Source organism: Malus sylvestris, chromosome 5 (assembly GCF_916048215.2).
Source record: "Malus sylvestris chromosome 5, drMalSylv7.2, whole genome shotgun sequence".
Classification (NCBI taxonomy): Eukaryota; Viridiplantae; Streptophyta; class Magnoliopsida; order Rosales; family Rosaceae; genus Malus; species Malus sylvestris.
In genome coordinates this window covers 28,876,647-28,893,948 of record NC_062264.1, presented here as the reverse complement: position 1 = coordinate 28,893,948, position 17,302 = coordinate 28,876,647, and the positions used below count along the sequence as shown (strand labels likewise).

General features: G+C 37.4%; 2 protein-coding genes across 2 annotated transcripts; both read left to right on the top strand.

Moving 5' to 3' along the window:
* The first annotated feature begins 560 nt into the window (after positions 1–560).
* On the top strand, positions 561–2,883 carry LOC126623673 (cytochrome b561 and DOMON domain-containing protein At4g12980-like). The gene is made up of 3 exons (XM_050292628.1): positions 561–1,200; positions 1,612–1,866; positions 2,356–2,883. The coding sequence occupies exons 1-3, from the start codon at positions 583–585 to the stop codon at positions 2,644–2,646; spliced, it is 1,164 nt and encodes a 387-aa protein (XP_050148585.1). The 5' UTR covers positions 561–582; the 3' UTR covers positions 2,647–2,883.
* Positions 2,884–11,469: 8,586 nt separating this feature from the next.
* Positions 11,470–17,286, top strand: LOC126622072 (uncharacterized). The gene is made up of 14 exons (XM_050290726.1): positions 11,470–11,950; positions 12,085–12,194; positions 12,289–12,351; positions 12,445–12,625; positions 12,717–12,821; positions 12,923–13,056; positions 13,184–13,751; positions 14,336–14,401; positions 14,582–14,658; positions 15,090–15,371; positions 15,468–15,807; positions 15,894–16,046; positions 16,145–16,681; positions 16,852–17,286. The coding sequence occupies exons 1-14, from the start codon at positions 11,684–11,686 to the stop codon at positions 17,032–17,034; spliced, it is 3,066 nt and encodes a 1,021-aa protein (XP_050146683.1). The 5' UTR covers positions 11,470–11,683; the 3' UTR covers positions 17,035–17,286.
* Positions 17,287–17,302: the final 16 nt, after the last annotated feature.

Below are 17,302 nucleotides of genomic sequence, written 5' to 3'. Positions count from 1 at the left end.
TAATAAATAAAATTAGCTAAAATGAATCAAAATCAAATTATAAATTGTTGGACTGACCAAATTTAAATATCGACAGCATAAAGAACAAAGGGTGATGATACAACAATCATATATATACAACATATTGGACAGCATAAAGAACAAAGGGTGATGATACAACAATCATATATATACAACATATTGAAAATTTGATCATTTCAGCTAGGGTATCGAAATTTGAAATACCATTATTTTGGCCAATTTTCTAAATAACTATTTATTCAGTTTTGCCCACGTGTCGACTTTCAGGTGGTTGTTTTCATTTTTTTGAAAGCATCACAGAGGAGAAATTTTTTATTATGATAGGAACATGGGTAGTAATTACGTGTTTTTATGTAAGTGGTAGAAAATTTTACTTTTTAAGTTATTAACAAGTAAAATTTCTTACCACTTACATAAAATACGTGATTTACCATCCATGTCCCGTCAAAATAAAAAATTTCCCCATAGAGGATTTCTCACTGTCGTAACTGTCACTATAAATTCTGCCAAAATTAGTAGTAAGCCTTTATTCATCAACCACCATTAGCAGTTTACTCATCCATGGCTTCTTCTTCCTCCTCCTCTTCTCTCTCAATATTTCTACCGCTCACCCTCCTTTTGCTTATCTCACCCGCGCTTTCCCTCACCTGCACCTCCCAAACCTTCGCCAACAACAAGCTCTACTCGAAATGCGCCGACCTCCCCGTCCTCAGCTCCTTCCTCCACTGGACCTACGACCCCGCCAACTCCACTCTCTCTATCGCCTTCATCTCGCCACCCTCCAAATCCGACGGCTGGATCGCCTGGGCCATCAACCCGACGTCCACCGGGATGCCTGGGTCCCAGACCCTCCTCGCCTACAAGAAGGCCGACGGCTCAATGGCCGTTAAAACCTTCAACATCAGCTCGTACAAGGATATTCTTGAGTCGAAGCTGTCGTTCGACGTGTGGGACACTGCGGCCGAGTCGTCCGGCGGCGTTTTTAGGCTGTTTGCGAAGTTGAAGGTGGAGAAGGAGACGGTGAACCAGGTTTGGCAGGTGGGGCCATCTGTTTCCGATGGGTTTCCGGCTAAACACGACTTCCTGACGCCGAATCTTAACTCGAAAGGGACACTGAGCTTGACCGGCGGCACCACCACCACCACCGCTAGCGGGGGGTCCAAGATGAAGAAGAGAAATGTGAGTTGAATCTCTCTAAATTTCCATTTTAATGTTTTGGGATTCTTTTGTTACTATTTTTATACAAACTTTAATAAGAAGATGATTTAGAGTGGGGATTTTACTTGCAGGATAAACACTCTTAACCACTCGTAGATATTGTTAAACGTTGTTAATCACTCACGCGTAGAGTAAACTCTCTTAACCATTTGAATCGCAAACGGTAAAAATAAGTTGTAAATTTTTAGAAGGAAAAGAAAGTTGCTTTATTTGGAGTGCATAAAGCTTGAAACTTTGAGTAAAGGGAAATTGTGCTCTAATGAAGATTTGGCTTTAATTTTGGCAAGTTGTAGAAATCTGAGCTAGATTTGAGATGGGTTTTGATCAAAGTTGATAAAGTTAAATCCTTTTTTGTGTTTTTGTGTGATTCAGATACATGGAATTTTGAATGCTGTGAGTTGGGGATTGATGTTTCCAATTGGAATCATCGTAGCAAGATACTTGAGGTCTTTTCCGTCTGCGGATCCAGCTTGGTTTTATCTTCATATATTCTGCCAGGTATCTGGTTATGCCATTGGTGTCGCCGGCTGGGCTACCGGAATTAAGCTCGGAAGTGAGTCCAAAGGGGTGGTTTACACTAATCATCGCAACATTGGAATTGTCCTGTTTGCCTTAGCAACTCTGCAGGTAAGATCCATTCTTTGTTTTCTTCTGATACAAGCGATATGTTACTCTAAACTAATATAAACTGCGAGAAGGAGATCGGAACTCTGATATGTAGGGGAGTACATCTACTCTTGCCAATGTGGTTGCGCCTATGTCTGCAAATTCCATTCTAATTTTACCTACACTAACTTAATGTAGTTCATACAACTTAGTTTACAAATTTATAATGCTGTTTAAGTGCTAAGTGATAAAGGGTAACTGGCATTTTTCGATTTTATGCATTCCCCTACCTTCCATGAATCCATGTTATGTATGTAAACTACCATTGAAGATTTGGATTTAGAACATCTCGGTTTTCTGATGCAATCTTAACTCAATTTCGCATAGATTAGTCTGTGTTCACAGCTGCTGAAGGCAGCATTTTGTCGAATCAAGGCTGATTAATATGTTTGTGGTACTTAATTTTGGACTGTTTTCATCTAATTGGAATTTCCTTCTCTGAACTTACAGATATTCGCATTGTTCTTGAGGCCAAAGAAGGAGCACAAGTTCAGGTTCTACTGGAACATCTACCACCACACTCTCGGATACACGATTCTTGTCCTCGGCATTATAAATGTGTTTAAGGGCTTAGACATACTAAATCCTGCTAAGCATTGGAGATCTACTTACATAATTGTGATTATTACGTTGGGTGCACTTGCATTGTTATTGGAAGCAATCACTTGGATTGTAGTCTTGAAGAGAAAGTCAAGAAAGGCCACCAAGCCGTATGATGGATTGAACAACGGACAAGGCTGATACGCCGCGCGCAGCGCGCCTTGACGTATAATCATACCAAACTGCGGCAGATTCTCCCATGCCAGATACTGATTTTGTAATATCAGAGCAGCCCTCACATCCTCTTTCTTCTCTTCTTGCTTGTATAATGTATTGATTTATTTAGGTTTCTTGTATAGTATATACATACAGAGTGTTAAGAGTGTTGACCTCCCCAGTTTGTTGATTTATTGTCTCTATGTTAGTGCTCTTCAGACTCCTACTTTTCTCATTCATCTACAACCCCTAATTGCATTCACCTTCTACACATCTCTTCTAGATTCCTAACTGAGGCCGTATCGTTTGAAAATATGAACTTAACAAGTGCAGCTAATCATCCTGAAAAGGTTTTTTTTGTATGACCTTCATTTTCACGTAGTGTTACTAATATTAAAAATTTTGATCACCTAAGTTGCTCGACACGTAGACACAGTTTCGGACGCCTAATACCTTCCTTGATAAAGACTTCCATAATGTAATAGCTGATCATGCTTAGATGACTAATCACTCTAGTCTCTAGAGTGCTTGATAATAATTGTATTTTATCAGATCTGAGATAGGAAACAAACAACGGAAGGAACACTTACGTGATGTAAATTGCCAACTTATTAGTAGGAAATTTCTCAATCTTGTCGGATAGCTATTAGATGTGGGACTAGCTGATTAGCTAGATTAATCTTTTTATTTAACAATTAACAATTGAGGATTAAAGTCACCAAGTCAGTCTCAATGCATTATTCAATATTCACCAAAGCAAACGAAAGCTAATTTCAATTGGGAATCAAATTATCAATTATCTACTTGACTTTATCTAGGCCCCCCACCCCATGCAGTACAGCTACTAGTTCCTACTGATTCATCACCTCAATTATTAATCATTGCTTTAATTTGTGGACGGTGCTATTCAAACACTTATTTATATTTTTCACACATTTCTTTTAATTTTTGGTCGTTGAATCAAATAAATTGTAGAGGATCGAATGACATAAATGAACAGAATGTATAAGAAAGATAAAAATATATGTGTAGATAACACTACACGCTAATTTGCTCTCTAATGCATGTTTTTACTTTGTGTATTTGATTGATTCCCATGTGATGCATGGGTTCTTTATCTCTCCCTCACTACTTGGAAGGAGATGAGATGCCAACCTTTTGCAGGGACAGTTGTCTCCTCACTAACTAGACATTATTATGAGAATTAAAAAGTGGATTAAAAATATGTTTTATTAAAGTGATTAGTGAAAGGGTTTTTTTCGAGTTTCTACAGGTTTAAACAGATTTAAGCTGTGTCGGAGAAAGTTTTAAAAGTAATCAATTGTATACTATCATAATTTTAAGCAAGGTGAAAGATATGTGGAATTTATTTTAGGAAGGAGATGAGATAAATTCAAAAGTGTTGTAGGACTATTTGACCGAACTGTATTTAAGATTAAAGAGGAAGAGAGGCTGGCGGCAACAAGAGAGAAAAAAGATTTAATTGTGATGTGTGTATTGTATCAAAAAGGCATTATTAAGAGAATTGAACATGAGCTTAAAAAAGGGTTTATTAAAGCTATTAATGGAAGTTTCTTGGGGCTTTTGTTGTGTCTTTACAAATTAAGTTTTTTTTTTCTCTGAAAAGTTTTAGTAGTTGTGTATATTCCTACTTTTATCTGGTTAATTTAATTACACAACACTTTTTTGGAATTTTTGAGTTTTCACAAAAATCTCTTAGGTTGTGAAAGTAACAAAAACATCCTTTGATGTTTCAAAATCATTTCCCCCTCCCCCTCCCCTCCCTCTTCTAGGGTTTTAGTAATGTTATGTTGACATTTGCGATAATTTTTTTATTTTTTTGGAAACTTAGCTATAAATAATTTTAATATGACAAAAGTAACCATATAGCGATCCCTATTGGAAATAGGACATCCCACTTGTAAGTTTGTAACCAAGGACCATAGGACTAACTAAAACTGGTAGCCAAACACTCTTTTTACGACCATAAAGGTTTTTTTTGGTATTTTCACCACTTCTTTCACGTAGGTATTTTTTTGTCATGAAGGGGAGTTGTGAAATGATTTTGAAACGTCAAAAAGAATGCTTGTTTTACTTTTAAAACATGAGAAGACTCTATAAAAACTCGAGAAACCTCAAAAAATACATGTGTAGTAAACCCATTTTCATTTTTATTGTCTCTTGAAAATAAACGCCAAAGAACTACAAACTAAAAGGTTTAATATATTTTCACAATATTATATAATAAAAAGGACTATCATTGTGGTTTTAGAAAGGCAGTTAACATTCAAGATCCACAAGCAAGGTGAAAGGTAGGTAAGAATAGGATTTATCTTTATGAAGCTAGGTGCGGCTTCATAATAAACAAAAAAAAATTGTGAGAGATTTTAAGTTTGATGTTTCAAATTGGTAAGTTTATTTGACAGTGGTTGTAAACAGAGTAAAATTTTTCTTAACCTCTTTAAATTAAAAAAAAATAAATAATCATAGCTTGTCATTAATTTTCTCGTTTAAAAAAAAATAGAAAAGTAAAAAGAAACGTAGCTACTACTTCCACCACGCTAGGCCTCTGGCTAGTAGTAGATAAAGCAACTGCAACGCAAAAGTGCTTTTCCTGCTTTTGAGCTTTTTCTCAAAAGCAATCTTTAGTGATGACCAGCGACCCACACATGACACGTCTCAAAGTCTTTACACAGAGTCAATGAGCAGGTGTACAAGAGAAGGATATTGTACAATAGCAGGATATTGTGAAGGATAAGGATTGTCTGCCCTTCATTTTCGATGTTCTTTTCGTGCTATTTTATTTTGTGTGGTTATTGTTAAGCCATATTAATATTTTATATTATTTTTTATATTATTATATCTATAAAAAAATAATATAAAATGTTGACGGGCTTAACCGTGATCACACCAACATGAGGACACCGAAAGTGGAGGCCAGACAATCCTTGTCTTATTGTGAAACCATCAGCCTTAGATAAACAATTATCAAATAGTACGTAACATTGAGTAATTCCAAAAAAAGTTTTTATCACAAATAGTCTTTAAGATTGATCAAACTCATCATTTTGATCCCTCACTTTCAAAATCAATCAATTTTATCCCTGACATTTACTACCACACATCAATTTGATCATTCTGTTAAGATTTCGTCAACTATTATGTTAGTTTATATGTGGGACCCACAAATCCAATGAAATTGTGACACGTAGATTACACAAAATAAGAGTTTTTATCGCAAATTGTCTCTGACATTAATCCAACTCCTCATTTTGGTCCCTTAGTTTCAAAAATCGATAAATTTGGTCTTTGACTTTCAATACTGCAAATCAATTTAATTATTCCGTTAAAATTTTGTCAAATTTTTTTCTCCCACTAATCAAATCATATGACACCACATGAATTAACTATAAGAAATTTTTTTTTTTAAGATTTAAAACTAAAAGTAAAATAAGATACTAAAAACCAAAACTAAAAGAAGAAAAAAAGTCATTGTTGTCTTCATCAGGGTATGCTCAAGAGGAAAAGGAAGGCACCATGACATTACTAAAGTACTTGGCCTCCTGAACTTACTCTTCATCTCTCTAGTTGGTTATAATCCTAAATCCTAACAAATTTGAATTGAATTTGGATTTGATTTTATCGAATTTAGATTGATTTTTTTTTCCAATTGGGGTTGTGGGATGCGAGAAAAATGTCAGCATGGAATACTCTTGAAAAAATAGTTTCTTATACTTAATCCACGTTGAGCTATTGTTGACCCTAGAAACTACAAAGCCTACGTGGCGCGCAGGCCGAGTATATTCTAAGCTAACTACGTCCTTCGGTGATTGCGGGGCGTGCCAACTCGTCGGCCGAGGCTCGGCCGAGGAGTAAATTTGATGATGCTGTGTTAAGTCGCGCTACTGACTTCTGCGTCTTGCGATTGCGGCCGAGAAAGGAACACGTCTCGGCCTCTTGGGTTCTCGAGCCTGAAGACAAGGCTGCTATTTCTTACAAAGTTCACGAACCGAATTCGGCTTGCAATGTGCCGAATGTAATAACTGTGACACCTCACCTCGCCGAGAAGGCTAATGAGATGACCTCGACCACCAAGGATTCGAAAACCCTTCTCGACCGAGACTTGGATAGGTAACCGACCGTTCTCGCCGCAGTGCTGTTGATGCCAACGGAAGATATTGCGAGACCGACCGACTCTACGGTGACAGAGCTATCTATGCCGACTTAAGATACCACCGGTTGCTTCCACAGTGCTGTTGATGCCAACGGAAGATGTGTCAGCGAAAAAGGAAAAGAAAAAGATCTCAAGTTGTGAGAGTTTGCGCAGGGCAATTTTGTATTGATTTTTGTGTGTCTTTTCCATTGCTGAATGTCTTGTATTTATAGTAGCAGAACACCGAGCCCGAGTTCCAATCCTATTCGAACTAGGTTTCCCTCTCCGGATTAACATTACCTCGATCAGTCCTATCTCTGTTAGGACTACGAATCTAGTCCTTAACTGAGCCGGATTCGCCTTCTAGTTTTACTGATCTCGTCGAGGGTCCCTATTGTATTAGGACTCGACTTGCACTCTGATTTAACCGACCTAGGCTTAGAAGCCCATGAGCTGAACGCCCCATGACCCTCTCGCCGTACGTCTTCCCGGGCCGAAAGTGATTCCTCTCTCGGCCCAAACTGTTATTTTGGGCCCAAACAGCTATATAATTGGATTAGTGGGACCATATTAACGGAGGAAATAAATTGATGCGCGGTAGTAAAAGTCAGGGACAAAATTTATCGATTTTTGAAACTTAGAGACTAAAATAAGGAGTTTGATCAATGTCAGGGACCATTAGCGATAAAAACCCTTATTTTGTGTAATCCACGTGTCACCATTTGATTGGATTTGTGGGTCGTACATACAAACTAATTGAATTGTTGACAGAATCTTAACGGAATGACCAAATTGATGTGAGGTGGTGAATGTTAGGGACGACATTGATTGATTTTGAAAGTGAGGGACTAAAATGATGAGTTTGGTCAATCTCATTGACCATTTGTGATAAAAATCTTTCAAAAAATTAGTAGTTAAATCTTATTTGTAACGGTTAAATTTTGTATTAAAATTATAATATCGAGTGATATACATCGTTGTAGCAATGGTTATTCTAACGTAACTTATTCTTATTCTCACAAAATTCTGACGAAGTTGACAAAAAGAATCATATCTACACATTTTGATGAGATGAGAAATCAATGGTAATGAATTTTTATTTGAGGGACCATTGCTCCAATTTGATTAAAATTGAGGGACCATTGCTACAATTTATTAACACCCAAACAAAAATGATCAAACATTCATTTTATAAGGAAAGGGATCCTCTCCGGATCCCTTCCACCAAATCCTACTCATCAACTAATATCCTTGAAATTTGATCCAACGACTACAAACATGAGCCCCCTTTAAAAGTTATAATAACTTTAACTGTTCGATCAAATTCCAAGAATCCGAATTGTTTGAGAAGGAAGATTTGGTGAAGGGGATCGGACCCTTTCCATTTTATAAGAACACGAGAATTTTGTTATGCACATAAAGAAATGCATGCAACTTTTTTTGAAACGCCAATAACATTTTGTTATATATGTTCAGGCGAAGATTTCTTAACCCAAACAATATATATATATCTTTAAAAAAAAAACACAAACAATATTATTTATATTAAAAATGAAAAAATGTAGTTAATCTCATAATAAATTAATAATAATGTGATTGACATGTTTCGCTTTCACTGAGATTTATATTTCCAGTTGAAGAAAATTCGAAGCTATCTGGCGATTTAAATATCAGTCACCTTCGTCATCTGGACTGCCGACCACCTAATATTCAAATCTAGCAATTATAGAAAAGTGGTCAATTCTGCATGGGCCATGTCATAGTGATGCAATGCTGATTATAAATAGAAAAATTAAAAATTAAAATAAAGAGAAAAACTATACAACTTCTTTCAAGATGTCAGTGAGCTGCTAACCTGCAAAAGATGGGTATTTTTAGTATAATATTGAATATAGAGTTTAGTAGAGTTTATGAATCCAAATAATAAAATAGTTTTTCGTAGGCACCTTTTACATTGTGGTTCTTGCTTCGGTACAAATATGTGATTATCGGTTGTTGAATTTGTACTCCATCTCAATTTGTCATTTAACACAACTATTGAATAGAGTGTAATAGAATTTATATACGAAGCGAGTTAAATGTTATTACTTGAGCGGACGAGAAAATCTGATGTGTCATCAAGTATATGATTGTTGTGTGTAATTAGTGAAGCGAGTTTTGTTTTTGTTAAGATAAGTATTATTATTATGTTTATTATTTAGAATTGTATTCATCACAGGCCGTAAATGATTAAAAAAAAAAATCTTTTGTCCCATAATAAATTCTCTAATTGTAAGGTAGATTCTCTTCAAACTGAGTAATCGTGAAAATCTCTTTCAGATGAGGTTTGTGAAAATCTCTTTTGGATACAATGGTCCCTTCACAAATTGTTTAGTGGGGCTTTCTAAGAATGGGACTTGTAGGTGTGCTCGTGCCACTAAATGGTATACAGTGCATACATATCTTTCAACCCATGCCACAGCCTAGCGCATGCATTTTGGCACATCTTTCCTATGTACAAACAACCTTGGCCGCCCTTAACTTCACGGCTGGCAGAGAGAACCCATACAAAGATATACAAAGCCTTTATGTGGACGAGGATACGAACTTGATGTAAGAGAGCAGATACATTGTTCTAGTCAACTGACATTGTTGATGCACAAAATCGAGAGGTCTTGGAACAACGTAAATTCGACCGTGAATTTGCAAGAAAGTAAAGAACACAAGATGTATCGTGGTTCACCTCAATGTTTTGGCTACGTCCATACTGATGTTGATATCGTTTCACTCTGAATGGTGAATATACAAGAAGGCTAGAGGTAGTGTACTCTCTAACCTATTTTCTGTGGCCTAAGCCTTGCCCTCAATCTTGGCCTAAAACTTGGTCCCCTTAATGAGGAGAGTGAAGAGTCATTTTATAGAAGAATGACTCCTCACTTATTACATATTTGCCCCTTCATTAATTACATAATTATATTTGAGTCCCCCAAGTATTTATACGAGGTCTAAATACGAAGGTCCCAAGTATGGTACAAACAGACATAATTCAAATTTGTGATATGCAATTACTTTCAATTAGAGAAACTTTTGGGTTTATTTTAAACGGATGCAGTCGCTAAAATTGGGATAGACTGAGCCATCTTGTTTGGGAGCAGAGTGAGATAGAGCTTTGGCTATTTGATAAAAAAGAATTCTAATTTGGAGTGGGCTGGAGAACACTCGCACCTGACATTTCGAGCAATGCGTAAGAAGTGCAAATTACTATTATTACAAACTTGGTTGACTAAATCCACCTAAAATCATGTCTATGTATTAGCTGGTCCAATATACTTCACAAGTTGAATAACACTTTGATAAGTTTACAACGATATATTTACAGTGAAGGAAATGTGCCAAGTCACATAATGAATATGCTATAAGAATTTGGTATCAAATTTGCTATCAACAAGAGTCGAACTTAAGATTTCCTTAAAAGTGGAGAAGAATACCAATAAAGTATCATTCTCATTGAAAGTATTTGTTAATGCATCATTATTGATATTTTAGTGTTATTTTATTTTATTTATTTTTTAATACAAACAATAGCGTCAGTGGGTTAAATTATTAGTTGTTTGAGAAGATGATGATTAGAAGGTGATCGGTGGAGATCAAACCTTCATCAAAGCGCATAAGCATGCTTGTTTTCTGTTATTGTTGTAAAGCATCTGCGATATCAATACTATCGTTAAATGTTTTGAATGTGTACTTTCGAGGTCCAAAATGAGATCCAAGGGAAAATGAGATGGTGAATTTTAGGCCCGAAAGGAGAATGAGACGGTGCCAAAAGATAGGCCTATTTATCCGTGCCCGGTTTGATATGGAATAAACCTGCAGGCCCATTTTAAACTATTAAAGTTGAAGTGTTTTTTGTTGGAAGAATGAAACAATGAACAATGAACAATATTATGAAAGTTATGCGTGAAGTGCGTCAAACTTAGGTATGTAAAGTCTTTTTTTTCTTTCAAAACAACACACTTCTCATATGTTTAAATAATAAAACAAACGCTTTTATGAAAGTTAAAATGTCAATGGTTAAATTTTTGGTAAACTAACAAGTGAACAGTGTTAAAAAACTATTTTAGTTGGGAATTGTTATCGGTACTCCAAAAATCTTATTGTGCACTCCAAACTTTCTATAATTATAAAGAAATATACATTTGTGAGGAGTGTAGATTAAGATTTTTGGAGTGCTAATAATAGTTCCCTTTTAATTACTCAGTTTCACTTTTTATCTCCAAACGGACATTTTGTTTTAACAATTTTTTAATACTCTATTATTAACAATCCAAACTCAACCCACTCATTTTCTAAAACAACATTCTCTTTCTTTTCTCCTTGTTCAATGATCTACTGTTACATTTTTTTTAATAGTCAACAGATGAACAGTTGATCTGTAAATTAAAGAGTGACTATTCATTTTACTATAATAGTCTTTTATAAAATCTGTCAAAGATGTGTTTATCTAGATTCGACTATTTAAAATAAAATTTTGGCGGTTTGATGACTCAAAATTGAGTACGTAAAAGCTTGTTGGTGATTAATTGGTACGTCTTTCATTTAGTTGGAAAATGTTTTTAGTTGGATTCACTTTAATAAGAATGAGAAGATATTTGTAACGAGCAGAGCAACGATGCTACGTTACTAATTCGATGCATCCGATTCCCTGGCATATGCCTTTACAACCCGCACACGATTCCCTCTCTTTTATCTCAATCTCTAATTTTGGTAATTAAAATTAAATTATAAAATTTAAAAATAAAACTCAGACAGGCGAACAGGAACAATCCCTGTCGCCGCGCTTTGTGATCTTCGCCGGCGTTTATCCCGAACCAACAAATTAGCAAATCGCCAATGGAGTCGATACAAAGCAAAGTGGAGGCATGGATCAAGGAGCAGCGAGCCAAGCTCCTCAAGGTCTCCTGGGGCCCTCTGCAGTGGAGGATGAAGTGGCCCTGGCTCGGCAAGGAGGGCGGCCGCGAGCACCGCCGCAGGATCCACCAGGAGTACGAGCGCCGCCGCAAGCAGCTCCACGATCTCTGCGCCGCCGTCAAGGCCGACTCCGTCTCCGACCTCCAGGACATCCTCTGCTGCATGGTTCTCTCCGAGTGCGTTTACAAGGTCAGTGAAAAAAGTGAAAAGCTTTCAATCTCTCTCTCTCTCTCTCTCTCTCTCTCTCTCTCTCTGTCGCATTTGATCAAAGATTCAAACACCTTGTGTGCAATCTTAATGTTTTGATGCAATGCTTCGGATAGAGACCTGCTTCGGACTTGGTTTGGGCTGTGAATAAGTTTAAGTCCGACTTCGGAGGACAAATTGTTTCTCTCGAGCGTGTTCAACCTTCTTCGGATCACGTTCCTCACAGGTGTTTGATTTTTTTCGTTGCTTGGATTGTTTGATTTGAAAGTTTGCTTCTCGGGGTCGATTGTTTTAGCTGTTTTGCGTTTGGGTGTATGTAGTTATTTGTTGGCGGAATCCGGTGATACATTGTTTGCTTCTTTCATTGGAACCAAGCAGTACAAGTAAGAACCATTTGAATTCGATTAATTCATCCAGAATTTCTATTTGTTACGTCGATAATTATTGTTTGTTTGTTTGTTTGTTATTCTGCGAAGGGATGTGATGGCGGATGCAAACATATTTCAAGGTGCTATATTTCATGAGGATGTAGTGGAGGATACTAATGGGACTGAAACTACTAAATGTAATCCACCTGAAAAAGGAAAGGGAAATGGAGAAAATTTGTGGAATCCTCTTGAATCAAAAGCAAATAAAGCTAAACCTGCCGCACATCGGGTATGATTGCAGTCCCACCCACGAAATCACGCGCTCTTGTGTAATGCGCCGATTTTTCTAACATGCTGTCTTTTCAAAATGTTATCTTTAGGGGTTCTTGGCTCGTGCCAAAGGGATACCTGCGTTGGAGTTGTACAGGCTTGCTCAAAAGAAAAAACGGAACCTTGTGTTATGTGGTCACTCACTTGGTGGAGCAGTAAGTCCGTTAGCTGTTTTGCTTGACAGTTTACTTGTTAGTGATCTCTTTGCTTGTTATTGGTTCGAACTCATACTATCTTTGCTCTTTGGACGATGTAGGTAGCAGTATTAGCTACCCTTGCTATTTTGAGGGTGGTCGCTTCTTCTTCTTCTTCATTAAAGGAGAATGGAAATGTTAAAGTCAAATGCATCACATTTTCCCAGCCCCCTGTTGGGAATGCAGCTTTAAGAGAGTAGGTTTCTTGCCCTTTTCCAACTGTCTTTTTCTGGTATTTCGTAGTTAGCAAAGATTATTCGTGTCTCTATTCTCTTATTCCAGCATAACTAAATCTCCGTTTTTTATCATCTATTTTCTTGTAGTTATGTTAGTAGAGAGGGATGGCAGCATTACTTCAAGAGTTACTGCATTCCTGAAGATCTGGTGCCTCGCATCCTGTCTCCTGCTTATTTTCATCATTATAACGCACAATCTCCTTCAGTGCCTGCTGAAACCGGAACTACCAGGATATCCATGTTAAAAAGTGAGGAAGTAGTAGGACAACGCAAAGAGAATGGTGGCGAACAGTTGGTTCTGGGTTTGGGACCTGTGCAGACTTCTATGTGGAGACTTTCAAAGCTTGTTCCCTTAGAAGGCATAAGAAGACAATTTAACAAATACAGAGCAAAGAAAGTTGATTCTGTGGAGACATCTTCTCAATCAGATTCTGTTGCAGCAACTGTAGTAGATGATGACATGGTAGAACCACAGTCTCTTGAAATACAAGAAGGTTCTGATGGTATATCTCTTAAGCCTATCTCAGAAACTGGTAAAGAGCCACTGGGTGTAGCACCAAGTGGGAAGTCAGCTAAAAAAAGCTCCACAAAAAATGGGGATAGCCGCACATGGCGCAGAGTCCCTTATTTACCTTCATATGTACCATTTGGGGAGGTATTATATTACAAACTGGAAGCCCTTGTATAATCTTCTTCAAGCTTAGGTGCATGCATGTGGGCTTGTAAAGTAGTCCAAACTATTAGATGTGTGATGGTTTGTTGCTATCAGTACCTTTCTTGTTGTGTCTTCTACTCCCTGAGATCTCTATAATCTTAGATTGGCATTGCAATTGTTAAGTTGCTTATGGTATTTTGTACATTTTCCGTTTGTCTGCAATGAGCTGTAAGCTAAGTACTTAATTGCCAGTCCTCGGTAGCTATGCATTCTTGATTTTGTCAACAAGATGTTGTCTTCTATGCCGTCACCCAACCTATATGCTTGGATAAAACATTTTTAGCAAATACCGTCTTGGTTTACCTGTTAGGAAACATATTTGATGCCTTCTTGCTTTGTACTTCAAAGTGATTTTTGTTGTGCTTTATTTATTTATTTTTTTCCGGCATGAAGGCATTATTTGCTCTCTTTGCTGATGACATTGTGATTTTATCTTGGTGCTTTTGTATGCCTAAAATGCTAATTGTTAACTTGGTTTACAGTTGTCAACTGAACTCGTCTGAAATTCTTTTATGTTGTGCCAGCTTTATCTCTTGGACAATTCGTCGGTGAAGTCACTATCAGATGCAGAGTACTCAAAGTTGACATCGGTAGGCACTTCCTTTGCTTGACCATCAGTTATTTCTTTATTTTTTTTCTTTTGGATTATATTAGTTCTGCTGTTTAAGGGTTTTTGTTGACATTTTTTCTTGTTTACACGTAGTTATTAGTTGTCATAATGTTTGGAATATCTCATTTTATTTGCTTTCTTCTGGCAAAGACATTTTCAGGTCAGGTCTGTGATTGCGGAGCTGAGGGAACGATTTCAATCACATTCAATGAAGTCATATAGGTTTCGCTTCCAGAGGTAATAATGATACTACCTTACAAAATATATCTCTTGTTAATCCGATTATTTGTTGACCTCCTGCAATATCCTTTCTTCCCAAATTGGTGTGACACTGGTTTGAAGGACTATGTTTGCCTTATGGTTTATCTTATTTGTTGCTTTCTTTTCATCCTGTTTTCCTTACAAATAATCTTTGCAAATATCAAATCACATTTGGACCTATGTCAGTGACCAAGCATTTAACATATGAATACAACAGATGATCTAAATCTATATCCAGGAATGGACAAGGTGCAGTGTAATCTAGTTAGGGCATCTAATTTGAATTTCTTGCACCTTGTACCTGGAATTCGGTATGTAGTTGGAAAATGCAATCTCATGTCTTCATTTGGACCTTGTTGTAACTTTTCTTCCATTTCTTACTTGATGGGACCTTGTTGCCTCTGCAGAATCTATGACCTGTGCATGAAAGATGATACGTCACCTTTTTCAGCCATAGAACAACTACAGCAGTTTCCACATCTACAGCAGTGGCTTGGTCTTGCAGTTGCAGGAACTGTGGAGCTTGGGCATATTGTTGAGTCTCCAGTTATTCGGACAGCTACTTCAGTTGCTCCTCTTGGATGGAATGGCATACCTGGTGAGAAGAACGGAGATCCCGTAAAAGTTGATATCACTGGTTATGGATTGCATCTTTGTACACTTGTGCATGCCCAAGTGAACGGTAACTGGTACTGTTCTGTGCAACTGTATTACAACCTTCACCAATGATTCTACTCTATATGCAGTCAATTATTTTATTTATGTAACATTGTATCTTCAATTAGGTGTTCAACAACAGTAGAATCGTTTCCTTCAACCCCAGCTTATTCTTCAAATTATGGAGAAAATCTGGAACTACAAAAAATGCGAGTCTTAATTGGAGCCCCATTGAAACAGCCACCAAAGCATCAGATGGAAGCAGATTCAATGATGCATGTGTATTCTGCTATTGATTCCAACACAGCTAATCTTAATAGGGAGCACACTTCAGGACCATTTCATGAGGAAAAGTCCATGCGTCCTGAAGGGTTAAGTGAATTTTTCATATTTTGTACCAGTGACTTCACCACAGTTTCTAAAGAGGTGCATGTGAGAACTCGTAGGGTGCGGTTACTTGGTCTTGAGGTATTGATGCTTGAATTCTTGGTAATAAAAACTTGTCTTATATATTTATTTCATGTAGTTACTCACATGATTTATTGCCCATGTAGGGAGCCGGAAAGACTTCCCTTTTTAAGGCAATACTATCCCAAGGCAGAATTACCCATATTACAAATATTGAGAATCTGCTTCCAGAAACTGACGCCCAAGAAGGTATTTCCCTTGGTGTATGCTTCTGTGATTCAACAGGGGTAAATTTGCAGGTATTTCCTCCTTCCATGATAAAGAATGTCCCTGTTGGCATGGATTATTTTATACTTTCTCATGATTTATTGTCATATTTCTCGAATTTTTGTTGCAGGAGCTGAATTTGGAGGCTACTCTTTTCAGAGATGAACTATGGACAGGAATTCGTGATCTTAATCGGAAGACCGACTTGATTGTTCTTGTTCATAACCTGTCTCATAGAATACCACACTTCAATCACTCAAATGGATCGCAACAAAAGCCAGCCCTTACACTTCTGCTGGATGAGGCGAAATCTTTGGGAATTCCTTGGGTCCTTGCCGTAACAAACAAATTTTCTGTAAGTGCTCATCAGCAGAAGGCAGCAATTGATGCTGTTGTCCAGTCATACCAAGCATCTCCAAGGACCACTGGCGTTATCAATTCCTGTCCATATGTCACGCCAAGTGCTGCAAGCACTAATTTGTCATGGGGTGCAACCACCGGAGATGCTGATGGAAGGATGGGTGCTCAAAGCTTATTTTTTGCTCCCATCAATTTTGTTAAGCGGCCTTTCCAGAAGAAAGAAATTATTCTCCCAGTTGAGGGTGTCAACTCTCTTCGTCAAGTAGTCCATCATGTACTGCGGAGCCATGAGGAAGCTGCGTTGCAGGTGAACAAATGTTTCATAGATCTTATGTTGCAATAGGGTTTTTCTGCTCTCAAGATTTGTTGCTTACTGTTTCACTGTCATATATGCTTGTGGACGGGGGTGGTAGTGGTATAAATACCATTTTATCTACCAAAATTATTCACGTCTTCTAAATGTTTTTCGATTTGAAGGAACTTGCAAGAGATAGGCTGTTGGTGGAAGTGGCAAGAGAGCGTGCAATCGCCATGGGACGTGATTCTCAAGCCAAGTCAAATTCTCTTACTTCTGCAGCTGTGGGTGCTTCCCTCGGAGCCGGTCTTGGCATTGTCTTGGCTGTTGTCATGGGTGCAGCATCCGCCTTGAGGAAGCCTTAGAGAACTCACATCTCCGTAATTTATGCGGCGCAATCCGCAGTTGTTTCATGTTCGTAGTTGTAGTTACAGGCCATTTTTTCATTTTTGTTGCTCTTAAAAGTGATTTGAGTTAACAAAATAGGTCTTCTTGTAATGGTAAATGTTCTCCCGAATAATTTTTAATTTACTGTACATATAAATTTATTTTGATAGATGTATGGTTAATGTATCCTTGTGCACCTTTGTTTCTTATACCAAAAAATCATTGATTAATTGTAAGGCTTTGTTG

Excerpts from the sequence above, each read along its gene's own strand:
- LOC126622072 (XM_050290726.1), top strand. The coding sequence starts at position 11,684 with ATGGAGTCGATACAAAGCAAAGTGGAGGCATGGATCAAGGAGCAGCGA. Across the intron at positions 15,372-15,467 it reads GCCCAAGTGAACGGTAACTG|GTGTTCAACAACAGTAGAAT; the intron begins GTACTGTTCTGT and ends ATCTTCAATTAG. Across the intron at positions 15,808-15,893 it reads TGCGGTTACTTGGTCTTGAG|GGAGCCGGAAAGACTTCCCT; the intron begins GTATTGATGCTT and ends TTGCCCATGTAG.
- LOC126623673 (XM_050292628.1), top strand. The coding sequence starts at position 583 with ATGGCTTCTTCTTCCTCCTCCTCTTCTCTCTCAATATTTCTACCGCTC. Across the intron at positions 1,201-1,611 it reads CCAAGATGAAGAAGAGAAAT|ATACATGGAATTTTGAATGC; the intron begins GTGAGTTGAATC and ends TGTGTGATTCAG. Across the intron at positions 1,867-2,355 it reads TTGCCTTAGCAACTCTGCAG|ATATTCGCATTGTTCTTGAG; the intron begins GTAAGATCCATT and ends CTGAACTTACAG.